The sequence below is a fragment of the Oncorhynchus gorbuscha genome, linkage group LG14 (assembly GCF_021184085.1).
Source record: "Oncorhynchus gorbuscha isolate QuinsamMale2020 ecotype Even-year linkage group LG14, OgorEven_v1.0, whole genome shotgun sequence".
Classification (NCBI taxonomy): domain Eukaryota; kingdom Metazoa; phylum Chordata; class Actinopteri; order Salmoniformes; family Salmonidae; genus Oncorhynchus; species Oncorhynchus gorbuscha.
This window is the reverse complement of record NC_060186.1, coordinates 41,301,923-41,318,189: the sequence shown is the minus strand read 5'-3', so window position 1 is coordinate 41,318,189 and position 16,267 is coordinate 41,301,923. Positions and strand designations below refer to the sequence as shown.

The following is a 16,267-nucleotide window of genomic DNA, read 5'->3' as shown; positions in this document are numbered from 1 at the left end:
GAAACAGGAATGGCTTTACCAATTGGATTCACTACCTTTTATGGGCAATGCCAGCCAGCCACACACACATACACACACAACCCCCAACACCCTCACACACATCCAGGTAGAATGTCTAGTGAGAGTCGCGGGGTCATACACTATATAGTATATACAAAACTACATGAACAACCCTTCAAATTAATTGATTCGGCTATTTCAGCCACATCTGTTGCTGACAGGTGTACAAAATCGAGCACACAGCCATGCAATCTCCATAGACAAACATTGGCAGTTACAATGGCCTTACTGAAGAGCTCAGTGACTTTCAGCGTGGCACCATCATAGGATGCCACCTTTCCAACAAGTCAGTTGGTCAAATTTCTGCCCTGCTAGATCTGCACTAGTCAACCGTAAGTGCTGTTATTGTGAAATGGAAACATCTAGGAGCAACAACGGCTCAGCCGAGAAGTGGTAGGCCACACAGGCTCACAGAACTGCTGAGTGCTGAAGCGGGTAGCGCATTAAAATCATCTGTCCTCAGTCGCAACACTCACTAGTGAGTTCCAACAGTGGCAAAGTTTTGGCCGAAGGCCCTGTCCCGTTTCAGCATGACAACGCCCCCATGCACAAAGCGAAGTCCATACAGGAATGGTTTGTCGAGGTCGATGTGGAACAACTTGACTCTTCTACCGCACAGCAAGCGATACTGATGCACCAAGTCTGGAGCCAACAGGACCCCTGAACAGCTTCTACCCCCCAAGTCATAAGACTGCTAAATAATTAGTCCAGGTAGCTATTGGTTAACTATTTAACTATCTGCATTGACCCTTTCTGCACTAAATTTTTTGACTCATCACATACACTGCTGCTACTGTTTATTATCTATCCTGTTTCCGAGTCCCTTTATTCCTAGTTCTATGTACACTGCTGCTACTGTTTATTATCTATCCTGTTTCCGAGTCCCTTTATTCCTAGTTCTATGTACACTGCTGCTACTGTTTATTATCTATCCTGTTTCCGAGTCCCTTTATTCCTAGTTCTATGTACACTGCTGCTACTGTTTATTATCTATCCTGTTTCCGAGTCCCTTTATTCCTAGTTCTATGTACACTGCTGCTACTGTTTATTATCTATCCTGTTTCAGAGTCCCTTTATTCCTGGTTATATGTACACATCTACCTCAATTACCTCATACCCCTGCACATCAACTCTATACTGCTACCCCGTTTATACCCCGTTTATATTCCTCGTGTTATTTTTGTGAATTTATTACACCTTCTATTATTATTATTATTATTATGTGTTTTACTTGACTATTATATCTCTATTGTCTTTCTCTCTGCATTGTTGGGAAGGGCCCATAGGTAAGCATTTCACTGTCAGTCTACACCTGTTGTTGGGAAGGGCCTGTAGGTAAGCATTTCACTGTCAGTCTACACCTGTTGTTGGGAAGGGCCCGTAGGTAAGCATTTCACTGTCAGTCTACACCTGTTGTTTACCAAGCATGTGACGAACAAAATTAGATTAGACTACACACTACGTAGGAGAAGTAGTAGTGGCTAGCGTGCAAATTGGAACCAGTGGAGGCTGGTGGGAGGAGCTATAGGACAGGCTCATTGTAAGGGCTGGAACGGAGCTCATGGAACAGAGTCAAACATGTGGTTTCCATGTGTGTGATGTTTACATTTGAGCATCAGAGCTTTTTCCAACTGGTACCCTGTGATGCGTTTGATACCGTTCCATCCCAGACGTGTCCTCCTGTAGCTCCTCCCACCACCCTCCCCCGACTGGAACAGACACTTAGAGCCCACAGGACGGTGGTTAAACGTAGTGCCCGATATGAGGAAGAGTCATTTCAGACACAGGTTAGGATTCTTCTACTTCTCATACAGCTCAAATCCAATCGGTCACATACACATGGTGAGCAGATGTTAATGCGAGTGTAGATGGTAGGTAGTGGTGTGAACAGGCAGTGGCTCGGGGGGTTGTTGTCCTTGATGATCGTTTTGGCCTTCCTGTGACATCGGGTGCTGTAGGTGTCCTGGAGGGCAGGTAGTTTGCCCCCGGTGATGCGTTGTGCAGACCTCACTACCCTCTGGAGAGCCTTAAGGTTGTGGGTGGAGCAGCTGCCGTACCAGGCGGTGATACAGCCTGACAGGATGCTCTCGATTGTGCATCTGTAAATGTTTGTGAGTGTTTTTGGTAACAAGCTGAATTTCTTCAGCCTCCTGAGGTTGAAGAGGCGCTGCTGCTCCTTCTTCACCATACTGTCTGTGTGGGTGGACCATTTCAGTTTGTCTCTGATGTCTACGCCGAGGAACTTAAAACTCTCCACCCTCTCCACTACTGTCCCGTCGATGTGGATAGGGGGCAGCTCCCTCTGCTGTTTCCTGAAGTCTACGATCATCTCCTTGGTTTTGCTGACATTGAGTGTGAGGTTGTTTTCCTGACACCACACTCCGAGAGCCCTCACCTCCTCCCTGTAGGCCGTCTCGTCGTTGCAGTGTCGTCTGCAAAGCTCAACAGGCAACAGAGACCATCTAACCACTAGAGACCTGTGGTTAGTCCTCTAGATGTATGTGTGTGTGTTTAAACTGTAGTTGGTATTTTATTAGGATCCCCGTTAGCTACTCTTCCTGGGGTCACAAAACATGAAAAATGGCATAACACAGAACATTCACAGACAAGAACAGCTCAAGGACAGAACTACATGTATCTATAACAGGCAGGATGCAGAGGCAGACCCAGTGCTGCCTTGCTGGCCTGCAGCTGAAAACACACACACACACACACACACACACACACACACACACACACACACACACACACACACACACACACACACACACACACACACACACACACACACACACACACACACACACACACACACACACACACACACACACACACATCCCTCCTCCCTCAAGTTTTAAAACCCCATGGACTTATCAAGATAAAGTCTCCCTCTATAAACTTCCAATAGACTTCCTCTCACTGATGAATGGATATCCCCGAATGGCCCTCTGAATGCCAGAACAAGTCTGTGGACGAGTGCAAGTTCGTTGTAGGTTTCTACAGGTGATTGGTTACAGGAAATGGATTAATAGCAGCACTTTTGTGGCTGAGATGAGATCAGACAGAGAAGAGGAGGCCTGTGTTGAGGACTGGGGACAGGAGCATGCTACAGGCTGGAGGCTAGCATCAGAGGCCAGGACCCAGTGAACTAGATAAGGTGGTTACACTGGCGTTAGGTATACTGAAGAAAGGGTTCAACGGATTGCTTCACACACACACACACACACACACACACACACACACACACACACACACACACACACACACACACACACACACACACACACACACACACACACACACACACACACACACACACACACACACACACACACACACACACACACACACACACACACACACACACACACACGCACACACACGCAGCCACTTAGTCTCTGGTGTGTTTGTGTCAACGAACAAACAAATTGTGGAAACAGACGGTCCCCGGCAGGGCGGGCTTGATGGACAGGGTTCAGTCGTCAGGGCAACAGTTTGTTTCTTCCAGGATGTGGGTGTGTGTTTATTGCTCTAATTTCTCTGAGGAGCTCTGGAGAGATCTCAGAGCTTCCTTTGAAGCTAGAAGTAGATGAGGTCTGGCGTGTGCCGTGCTGTTAAGGGCTTTAGTACCAATTTGGACACACACATATCAGGAAACCCTTTGTCTCTGTGTGCAGGAGGCCGTGCAGGAAATGTTTGGCCCCAGAGAGGAAGGAAGTGGTGGTGAGATAAGAAGAGTGGCCATCTGGGAATGGAAGTTCTGAGACAGTAGGGCTGAGGGGTCTGGGTCACTGGGACCCCCACAGCCAACACTGACCCCAATACAGGAATATACTGCCACACAATAGCCTGCGGCAGTCCAACGTAAACACTTTGTTAGGCCTTAATACAGTGTATTCAGACCCATTGACTTTTGTTACGTTACAGCCCTATTCTAAAATTGATTAAATTGTTTTCCTCCCCATTCAGTCCACACACACAATACCCCACAATGACAAAAACAGGTTAAGAAAAATGTCCTAAAACCATGCATAAGTATCCAGACCCTTTACGCAGTACTTTGTTGAAACACCTTTGGCAGCGATTACAGCATCGATTGAGACTTCTTGGGTATGACACTACAAGCTACATTGTCCAGTTGGAAGGTGAACCTTCGCCCCAGTCTGGGGTCCTGAGCACTCTGGAGCAGGTTTTCATCAAGGATCTCTCTGTACTTTGCTCCGTTCATCTTTGCCTCTATCCTGACTAGTCTCCCAGTACGTACCGCTGAAAAACATCCCCACAGAGTGATGCTGCCACCACCATGCTTCACCGTGGGGATGGTGCCAGGGTTATTCCAGACATGACGCTTGGCATTCAGGCCAAAGAGTTCAATCTTGGTTTCATCAGACCAGAGAAGGGTCTGAGAGTCTTTGGGTTGTATTTATTTATTTAATTTAACTAGGCAATTTAGTTAAAGAACAAATTCTTATTTACAATTGACGGCCTACCAAAAGGCAAAAGGCTTCCTGCGGGGACGGGGGCTGGGATTAAAATATATAAATATCAGACAAAACACACATCACGACAAGAGAGACAACACTACATAAACAGAGACCTAAAGAAAACAACATACATACCATACACAGCATGGTAGCAACACAACATGACAACATGGTAGCAACACAACATGGTAGCAACACGTCATGGTAGCAACACAACATGGTAGCAGCACAAAACATGGTACAAACATCATTGGACATTATAACAGCACAAAGGGCAAGAAGGTAGAGACAACAATGCATCACGTGAAGCAGCCACAACTGTCAGTAAGAGTGTCCATGATTGAGTCTTTGAATGAAGAGATGGAGATACCACTGTCCAGGTTGAGTGTTTTTTGCAGCTTGTTTTAGTCGCTAGCTGCAGCGAACTGAAAAGAGGAGCAACCCAGGGATGTGTGAGCTTTGGGGTCCATTAACAGAATGTGACTGGCAGTAGATATCTCAGATAGCGGGGAGTGAGGCAGAGGAGTATAGAGCGCAGTGATGTGTCCTATGAAGAGCATTGGTGGCAAATCTAATGGCCGAATGGTAAAGAACATCTAGCCACGAGAGCACCCTTACCTGCCGATCTATAAATTATGTCTCCGTAATCTAGCATGGGTAGGATGGTCATCTGAATCAGGGTTAGTTTGGCAGCAGGGGTGAAAGAGGAGCGATTACAATAGAGGAAAAACCAAGTCTAGATTTAACTTTAGCCTGCAGCTTTGATATGTGCTGACAGAAGGAAGGTCCATACTCCCAAGTACTTGTATGGGGTGACTACCTCAAGCTCTAAACCCTCAGAGGTAGTAATCACAGCAATGGGGAGAGGGGCATTCTTCTTACCAAACCACATGACCTTTGTTTTGGAGGTGTTCAGAACTGTCATCAAGGGAGTACCCCAAGGATCAATTTCAAGTCTCACAGCAAAGGGTCTGAATACTTATGTAAATAAGATATTTCAAAACATTTCTAAAAAAAATGTTTTGCTTTGTCATTATGGGGTATTGTGCGTAGATTGTTTGTAGATTGCTGAGGATAAAAACAAAAAAAAATGTAATCCATTTTAGAATAAGGCTGTAACGTAATAAAATGTGGAAAAGGTCAAGGGGTCTGAATACTTTCCAAATGCACTGTAGATGCTTCACAAATCATTGATAGGGCTGGAAGCGCAAGACGGAAAGGACAAACTAGCGTGCAGAGTGGTGCTAAACGACCACCTGTGGATGCTAGAATGCACAGAGGAAAATGCACCACTACAAGATCAACTTCACAGTATCAAACCATAGAAGTACATATTAGAATGAATGCACATGTCATAAATCCACGTAAAAGGAAGGGATTCCCAAACCTTCCATAACAAAGCCATCAACGACAGAGAGATGAACCTGGAGAAGAGTCCCCTAAGCAAGCTGGTCCTGGGGCTCTGTTCACAAACACAAACAGACCCCACAGAGCCCCAGGACAGCAACACAATTAGACCCAACCAAATCATGAGAAAGCAAAAAGATAATCACTTGACACATTGGAAAGAATTAACAAAATGTGAAAATGGAAACCTATATTCTAGCTTTTAAGCTGCTATAGAGTCCTACATGGGTCAATGTAATGAAAGTGAAAGTGCCTCTAGTATATCGCCCGGCCTAATCAGGCTAACGCAGCGCCCGTTCACAAATAAACAGGGATTTCCTCCTGTGGGACTTGGGTTCAAATGATGCTTGACAGTGGAGTGAGTGAGTGAGTGTGTGTGAGTGCATGCATGTGTGAATGAAGAGTTGGCTATTCCTTGGATGTTGACTACGTACATTCATATGGAGGACAGTACAAATGGTCAAAGCGATTGACCCCATGCTATAAGCCACTTTGAGACACATGTTGCCTACGTGACACACACATACGTATGCAAACCCCCCCCCCCCCCCCACACACACACACTCATACATATTACCAGCCGTGAAAGAGAATACTTCCAAATGACCACGACCTAAAGCTTCAAGCTCCTGGTGACTTCATGTCTACTAAAGCTAGAATGATTTCCTCATGCCAAAAGCCTCCCCTCCCCCTGCCCTACACCCTTTAGTTTCCTTGGCCCCCGATTCCCCCTACCTAGCCCCTCCCTGACACTCACACTCCACATCACTGGAAGTGTGTGTGTGTGTGTGTGTGTGTGTGTGTGTGTGTGTGTGTGTGTGTGTGTGTGTGTGTGTGTGTGTGTGTGTGTGTGTGTGTGTGTGTGTGTGTGTGTGTGTGTGTGTGTGTGTGTGTGTGTGTGTGTGTGTGTGTGTGGCCCCCTCCTCACATCGTCACATCTCACATCTCTGAAACTGTCCAACAGCACACTCTGGTTATCAAATACAGATAAGGAGGGTCAGACAGAGATTGAGCCTAAATGTCTCCAAGAAGAATACTGGGAAATGTGCCCTTTTCCGGAGTCTGACCAGAAATCTGAGTTTCCACTTTTGCTGTTTCCTTGATAGGCACTGGATCCATTCCGTTGTCCTGTTTGTGGCAGACACAGGATTCAAACATATTCTTGGGGTACTGATGGTGAGTTTGATCTTATATTCAGTAGTTCTTCTGACTGTATGTAATGAAACCTAAGATGACCTGGGTACTAATGTAAGAAATAACACGTAAAAAAACAAAAAACTGCATAGTTTTGTTGACATGTCCATCTCAGTCGGCGCCGAGAGGCTCCAGACCCTGGTACTGATAGATTGATTCCCTGGATCAGGAGGTGTCTGGACGACGTGTGTGTGTTTTGTTTCAGTTTTCTTGCACTCACGCTCTTGCACTGGCTCTATGCACTCTCACTGGACCCTACCCTCACACATACTACACGGACACTCCAATGCACACACACTACACATGCTCATTGACACCACCCACACACACTCCCACTTACACACACGTTCACACTCTTCACATACAGTGCTGCTACTCTGTTAATTATCTATCCGGATTGCCAAGTCACTTTCACCCCCATAATTACCTCATACCCCTGCACACTGACTCCTGCACACTGACCCCTGCACACTGACCCCTGCACACTGACCCCTGCACACTGACCCCTGCACACCGACCCCTGCACACCGACCCCTGCACACCGACCCCTGCACACCGACCCCTGCACACCGACCCCTGCACACCGACCCCTGCACACTGACTCCTTCTATACAGCCTTGTTACTATTATTGTTTTACTATTTCCAAATAACATTTGATTTTTGTTTGTTAATGAATTACAGTGTGACAGCTCAGGATTAGAGTGTGTGTGTTAATGAATTACAGTGTGACAGCTCAGGATTAGAGTGTGTGTGTTAATGAATTACAGTGTGACAGCTCAGGATTAGAGTGTGTGTGTTAATGAATTACAGTGTGACAGCTCAGGATTAGAGTGTGTGTGTTAATGAATTACAGTGTGACAGCTCAGGATTAGAGTGTGTGTGTTAATGAATTACAGTGTGACAGCTCAGGATTAGAGTGTGTGTGTGTTAATGAATTACAGTGTGACAGCTCAGGATTAGAGTGTGTGTGTTAATGAATTACAGTGTGACAGCTCAGGATTAGAGTGTGTGTGTTAATGAATTACAGTGTGACAGCTCAGGATTAGAGTGTGTGTGTTAATGAATTACAGTGTGACAGCTCAGGATTAGAGTGTGTGTGTTAATGAATTACAGTGTGACAGCTCAGGATTAGAGTGTGTGTGTTAATGAATTACAGTGTGACAGCTCAGGATTAGAGTGTGTGTGTGTTAATGAATTACAGTGTGACAGCTCAGGATTAGAGTGTGTGTGTTAATGAATTATAGTGTGACAGCTCAGGATTAGAGTGTGTGTGTTAATGAATTATAGTGTGACAGCTCAGGATTAGAGTGTGTGTGTTAATGAATTATAGTGTGACAGCTCAGGATTAGAGTGTGTGTGTTAATGAATTACAGTGTGACAGCTCAGGATTAGAGTGTGTGTGTGTTAATGAATTACAGTGTGACAGCTCAGGATTAGAGTGTGTGTGTTAATGAATTACAGTGTGACAGCTCAGGATTAGAGTGTGTGTGTTAATGAATTACAGTGTGACAGCTCAGGATTAGAGTGTGTGTGTTAATGAATTACAGTGTGACAGCTCAGGATTAGAGTGTGTGTGTTAATGAATTACAGTGTGACAGCTCAGGATTAGAGTGTGTGTGTTAATGAATTACAGTGTGACAGCTCAGGATTAGAGTGTGTGTGTTAATGAATTACAGTGTGACAGCTCAGGATTAGAGTGTGTGTGTTAATGAATTACAGTGTGACAGCTCAGGATTAGAGTGTGTGTGTGTTAATGAATTATAGTGTGACAGCTCAGGATTAGAGTGTGTGTGTGTTAATGAATTACAGTGTGACAGCTCAGGATTAGAGTTTGTGTGTTAATGAATTACAGTGTGACAGCTCAGGATTAGAGTGTGTGTGTTAATGAATTACAGTGTGACAGCTCAGGATTAGAGTGTGTGTGTGTTAATGAATTACAGTGTGACAGCTCAGGATTAGAGTGTGTTAATGAATTACAGTGTGACAGCTCAGGATTAGAGTGTGTGTGTTAATGAATTACAGTGTGACAGCTCAGGATTAGAGTGTGTGTGTTAATGAATTACAGTGTGACAGCTCAGGATTAGAGTGTGTGTGTTAATGAATTACAGTGTGACAGCTCAGGATTAGAGTGTGTGTGTTAATGAATTATAGTGTGACAGCTCAGGATTAGAGTGTGTGTGTTAATGAATTATAGTGTGACAGCTCAGGATTAGAGTGTGTGTGTTAATGAATTATAGTGTGACAGCTCAGGATTAGAGTGCGTGTGTTAATGAAGTACAGTGTGACAGCTCAGGATTAGAGTGTGTGTGTTAATGAATTACAGTGTGACAGCTCAGGATTAGAGTTTGTGTGTGTTAATGAATTACAGTGTGACAGCTCAGGATTAGAGTGTGTGTGTTAATGAATTATAGTGTGACAGCTCAGGATTAGAGTGTGTGTGTTAATGAATTATAGTGTGACAGCTCAGGATTAGAGTGTGTGTGTTAATGAATTATAGTGTGACAGCTCAGGATTAGAGTGTGTGTGTGTTAATGAATTACAGTGTGAAGCTCAGGATTAGAGTGTGTGTGTGTTAATGAATTACAGTGTGAAGCTCAGGATTAGAGTGTGTGTGTTAATGAATTACAGTGTGACAGCTCAGGATTAGAGTGTGTGTGTGTTAATGAATTACAGTGTGACAGCTCAGGATTAGAGTGTGTGTGTTAATGAATTACAGTGTGACAGCTCAGGATTAGAGTGTGAGTGTTAATGAATTACAGTGTGACAGCTCAGGATTAGAGTGTGTGTGTTAATGAATTACAGTGTGACAGCTCAGGATTAGAGTGTGTGTGTTAATGAATTATAGTGTGACAGCTCAGGATTAGAGTGTGTGTGTTAATGAATTACAGTGTGACAGCTCAGGATTAGAGTGTGTGTGTGTTAATGAATTATAGTGTGACAGCTCAGGATTAGAGTGTGTGTGTTAATGAATTACAGTGTGACAGCTCAGGATTAGAGTGTGTGTGTGTTAATGAATTATAGTGTGACAGCTCAGGATTAGAGTGTGTGTGTGTTAATGAATTACAGTGTGACAGCTCAGGATTAGAGTGTGTGTGTTAATGAATTACAGTGTGACAGCTCAGGATTAGAGTGTGTGTGTTAATGAATTACAGTGTGACAGCTCAGGATTAGAGTGTGTGTGTTAATGAATTACAGTGTGACAGCTCAGGATTAGAGTGTGTGTGTTAATGAATTACAGTGTGACAGCTCAGGATTAGAGTGTGTGTGTTAATGAATTACAGTGTGACAGCTCAGGATTAGAGTGTGTGTGTTAATGAATTACAGTGTGACAGCTCAGGATTAGAGTGTGTGTGTTAATGAATTACAGTGTGACAGCTCAGGATTAGAGTGTGTGTGTTAATGAATTACAGTGTGACAGCTCAGGATTAGAGTGTGTGTGTTAATGAATTACAGTGTGACAGCTCAGGATTAGAGTGTGTGTGTTAATGAATTACAGTGTGACAGCTCAGGATTAGAGTGTGTGTGTTAATGAATTACAGTGTGACAGCTCAGGATTAGAGTGTGTGTGTTAATGAATTATAGTGTGACAGCTCAGGATTAGAGTGTGTGTGTTAATGAATTATAGTGTGACAGCTCAGGATTAGAGTGCGTGTGTTAATGAATTATAGTGTGACAGCTCAGGATTAGAGTGTGTGTGTTAATGAATTATAGTGTGACAGCTCAGGATTAGAGTGTGTGTGTTAATGAATTACAGTGTGACAGCTCAGGATTAGAGTGTGTGTGTTAATGAATTACAGTGTGACAGCTCAGGATTAGAGTGTGTGTGTTAATGAATTATAGTGTGACAGCTCAGGATTAGAGTGTGTGTGTTAATGAATTATAGTGTGACAGCTCAGGATTAGAGTGTGTGTGTTAATGAATTATAGTGTGACAGCTCAGGATTAGAGTGTGTGTGTTAATGAATTACAGTGTGACAGCTCAGGATTAGAGTGTGTGTGTTAATGAATTATAGTGTGACAGCTCAGGATTAGAGTGTGTGTGTTAATGAATTATAGTGTGACAGCTCAGGATTAGAGTGTGTGTGTTAATGAATTATAGTGTGACAGCTCAGGATTAGAGTGTGTGTGTTAATGAATTACAGTGTGACAGCTCAGGATTAGAGTGTGTGTGTTAAATGAATTATAGTGTGACAGCTCATGATTAGAGTGTGTGTGTTAATGAATTATAGTGTGACAGCTCATGATTAGAGTGTGTGTGTTAATGAATTATAGTGTGACAGCTCAGGATTAGAGTGTGTGTGTTAATGAATTACAGTGTGACAGCTCAGGATTAGAGTGTGTGTGTTAATGAATTATAGTGTGACAGCTCATGATTAGAGTGTGTGTGTTAATGAATTACAGTGTGACAGCTCAGGATTAGAGTGTGTGTGTTAATGAATTACAGTGTGACAGCTCAGGATTAGAGTGTGTGTGTTAATGAATTATAGTGTGACAGCTCAGGATTAGAGTGTGTGTGTTAATGAATTATAGTGTGACAGCTCAGGATTAGAGTGTGTGTGTGTGCGCGCGTGTGTGTGTTTGTCCATTAGTTTGTGAATGTGTGTGTGTCTGTTCATGAGTTATAGTGTGACAGCTCAGGATTAGCCTGGGGGCGTGTGTATGTATGTTAATGAATTATAGTGTGACAGCTCAGGATTAGCCTGGGGGTGTGTGTTAAATGAGTTATAGTGTGACAGCTCAGGATTAGAGTGTGTGTGTTAATGAATTATAGTGTGACAGCTCATGATTAGAGTGTGTGTGTTAATGAATTATAGTGTGACAGCTCATGATTAGAGTGTGTGTGTTAATGAATTATAGTGTGACAGCTCAGGATTAGAGTGTGTGTGTTAATGAATTACAGTGTGACAGCTCAGGATTAGAGTGTGTGTGTTAATGAATTATAGTGTGACAGCTCATGATTAGAGTGTGTGTGTTAATGAATTATAGTGTGACAGCTCAGGTTTAGAGTGTGTGTGTTAATGAATTACAGTGTGACAGCTCAGGATTAGAGTGTGTGTGTTAATGAATTATAGTGTGACAGCTCATGATTAGAGTGTGTGTGTTAATGAATTATAGTGTGACAGCTCACGATTAGAGTGTGTGTGTTAATGAATTATAGTGTGACAGCTCAGGATTAGAGTGTGTGTGTGTGTGTGCGTGTGTGTGTTTGTCCATTAGTTTGTGAATGTGTGTGTGTCTGTTCATGAGTTATAGTGTGACAGCTCAGGATTAGCCTGGGGGCGTGTGTATGTATGTTAATGAGTTATAGTGTGACAGCTCAGGATTAGCCTGGGGGTGTGTGTATGTATGTTAATGAGTTATAGTGTGACAGCTCAGGATTAGCCTGGGGGTGTGTGTATGTATGTTAATGAGTTATAGTGTGACAGCTCAGGATTAACCTGGAGGTGTGTGTATGTATGTTAATGAGTTATAGTGTGACAGCTCAGGATTAGCCTGGGGGTGTGGTGGCTAGGTAGACAGACAGGAAGCCCCTCTTTCTTCCATCGAGACAGAAAGCATAAACGAGCACCACTCCGTACACAGAGAGTCATCAGACATGAATGACAAAATAGAGAGTGAGAGAGATACTGACAGACAGACAACAGAGCTAAGAGACAGACAAACATACAGAACGTAGCTGTATCAATCAGCCTCCCATCCACATACATGAGAGAACACCTCCCTCTACTGTCTGCATACAGAACTGCTGACTAGGTGTCATGTAAAGAAACTGCTGCTCAGGTGTCGGTACAACTGGAGACTCACCACATGCGTAGATGACACTGAGATATTTCCTGGTGCCCGAGTAGCAGGGGTCCCCAAACTCTTGCGTGGACGCTTGGACGAAACAGCTCTGTTTCCCCTGACACCTTGTCGTCAACACCTGGAGAGCCACGCCCGACTGGCAGTCTGTGACAGAGAGGGGAGAGAGGAAAAAAAGAGAGAAGACCAATGAGTCCATAGAGAATACCAGTAAGCAAAAACTGAGGGGTCTCGTAGGACGCATTTACTAAGAATTGACAGACACAGTGCAGGGAGGGACTGCAATCTGTGGGCCATATGGCACCCTTATATCTATGGGCCATATGGCACCCTTATATCTATGGGCCATATGGCTCCCTTATATCTATGGGCCATATGGCTCCCTTATATCTATGGGCCATATGGCTCCCTTATATCTATGGGCCATATGGCTCCCTTATATCTATGGGCCATATGGCTCCCTTATATCTATGGGCCATATGGCTCCCTTATATCTATGGGCCATATGGCTCCGTTATATCTATGGGCCATATGGCTCCCTTATATCTATGGGCCATATGGCTCCGTTATATCTATGGGCCATATTGCTCCCTTATATCTATGCATTCGGTACAGTCATGCAGGCTACATTCCATATCATTTAGCTGAGTGGAATCATAAGTGTTCACAGAGAGCCAGATGTTTTGCTCATTCATTCCTCAGTCAGTTCACTTCCACATGAAGTGAAAGGCTTCTCGCTCTCTCGCTCTCAAAAAGTATTCAGACCCCTTGATTCTTCCCAAATGTTGTCATGTTACAGCCTAATTCTAAAATGGAATATATATTTACAAAATCATCAGCAATTTACATAAGTATTCAGACGCTTTGCTATGAGACTTGAAGTGCATCCTACAGGACAACGACCCTAAACACACAGCCAAGACAACGCAGGAGCGGCTTTGGGACAAGTATCTGAATGTCCTTGAGTAGCACAGCCAGAGCCTGGACTTGAAACCGATTGAACTGGACTTGAAACCGATTGAACATATTTGGAGAGACCTGAAAATAGCTGTGCAGCAATGCTCCCCATCCAACCTGACAGAGGAACGAGAGAAACTGCCCAAATAGAGGTGTGCCAAACTTGTGGCGTCATATCCAAGAAAACTCTATGCTGTAATCGCTGCCAAAGGTGATTCAATAAAGTACTGAGTAAAGGGTCTGAATACTTATGTAAATGTGATATGTTCTTAATATTTTATAAATTAGCAAAACATTTCTAAAAACCAGTTTTTCCTTTGTCATTATGGGGTATTGTGTGTAGATTGATGAGGGAAAAAAATGATTTAATCCATTTTAGAATAAGGCTGTAACGTAACAAAATGTGGAAAAGTCAAGGGATCTGAATACTTTACGAAGACACTGTATACAGTTACAGACAAATATTTTCTCACCCTTTTTTTTTTTTAAACAATTCCCTATTTCGTCTAAAATACGTTGAAATTGAACAAAACTACAGAACCAATTGTATTTTTGTAAACATAAAAATGTTGAGCAAGTAAGATACGTCTTCACAAATGCACCCACATTTATATTATGTAAATACACTGACCAAAAATAGAAACATAAACGTAAAGTGTTGGCCCCATGTTTCATGAGCTGCAATAAAAGATCCCAGAAATGTTCCATACGCATTACTTCTCTCAAATTCTGTGCAAAATGTGTTCGTGAGCAATTTTCCTTTGTCAAGATTATCCATCCACCTGACCGGTGTGGAATATCAAGAAGCTGATTAAATAGTATGATCATTACACAGATGCACCTTGTGCTCTGGACAATAAAACGCCACTCTAAAATGTGCAGTTTTGTCACACAACACAATACCACAGATGTCTCAAGTTGAGGGATCGTGCAATTGGCTGACAAGGTAAAAATCTGTTGTTCTGCCCCTGAACAAGGCACGTAAAACCCACTGGTCCCCGGTAGGCTGTCATTGTAAATAACAATTTGTTCCTGACTGACTTGCCTAGTTAAGTAAAGGTGTAAAGAAATGTAATAGAAATCAGTATACTTGTTGTGCAGAAAACCAGTCTTGACATGACTGCAGTTTGGCGTTGTAAACTCTTTCAATGGGCATATGCTCGCCTTCGATGGTCACTGGTATACTGGAGAAGTGTGCACTTCGTGAATGAACCCCGGTTTCAACTGTACCGGGTAGATGGCGTAGTGTGGGCGAGTGGTTTGCTGATATGAAATCACATTTTATTGGTCACAAACACGTGATTAGCAGATGTTATTGCGGGTGTAGCAAAATGCTTGTGCTTCTAGCTCCGACAGTACAGTAATATCTAACAAGTTACACAACGAATACCCAATACACACAAATCTAAGTAGGAGTGAATTAAGACTATATACATATGGACGAGCGACGTCAGAGCGGAACGGACTAAGATACAGTAGAATAGTATAGAATACAGTATATACATATGAGGTGAGTAATGCAAGATATGTAAACATTATTAAGTGAATGAGATACCATAGAAAACAGTATATACACATCGTTGTCGGTAAACACAGCACTGATCTGTATTGACAAAGAGTTTGTTTAGGTGGGTTTTTGAGAGGTTCAATCAGGCTTTCTTGTGTCTCCTCGGCAATGGGGTCTTTCTGTTTTATCAATGACCAAATGAAGCATTCAAAGAAAGAGAACAACCTCCCTACAATCAAGCATGGGGGAGGTTCAATACTGCTTCGGTGTCCCTTTGCTGCCACTTGTACAGGGGCCTTGAACCCGTGCAAGTCATCATAGACTCAGCAGATCATCAACGTGTTTTGGAGTGCAATATTCTATCAACTGTCCCAAAAACTGCGTGTCAGTTGAAGGTCGTGGATGTTCCAGCAGGACAATAATCCACAAACACACATCAAAAGCAACCTGGAATGGTTCAAGAAGATACACTGGACTGTTCTGCAGTGGCCAACTTAGAGTCCAGATCCGAATACATCCATAACCAATGGCAAAAGAGGAAAACAGCACCCCGCAAACTTTGAAGAATTGGAACAGTTTGTTGCTGAAAAGTTGCCAAATAGCCAGTAGAACGCTGCTGTCACACCCTGACCTTAGAGAGCCTTTTTATGTCTCTGGGGTGTGATTTTGGGTGGGCATTCTATGTTCTGTTTTAATTTGTTTTGTATTTCTATGTTTTGGCCAGGTATGGTTCTCAATCAGGGACAGCTGTCTATCGTTGTCTCCGATTGGGAATCATACTTAGGCAGCCTTTTTCCCCTTCTGTCATCGTGGGAAGTTGTCTTTGTTAGGGTTACTATAGTCCTTGTAAGCTTCA

At 43.2% G+C, this 16,267-nt stretch overlaps 1 protein-coding gene across 2 annotated transcripts in view; it reads right to left on the bottom strand.

The window, feature by feature from the left end:
• LOC123995667 (protein eva-1 homolog A-like) overlaps positions 1–16,267 on the bottom strand; it is a 169,054-nt gene that overhangs the window by 95,444 nt on the left and 57,343 nt on the right. For both annotated transcript variants that reach the window (XM_046299324.1, XM_046299325.1), the window contains one exon: positions 12,951–13,094. In XM_046299324.1, the coding sequence (XP_046155280.1) occupies positions 12,951–13,094 (144 nt within the window). The remainder of the gene's footprint in view (positions 1–12,950; positions 13,095–16,267) is intronic.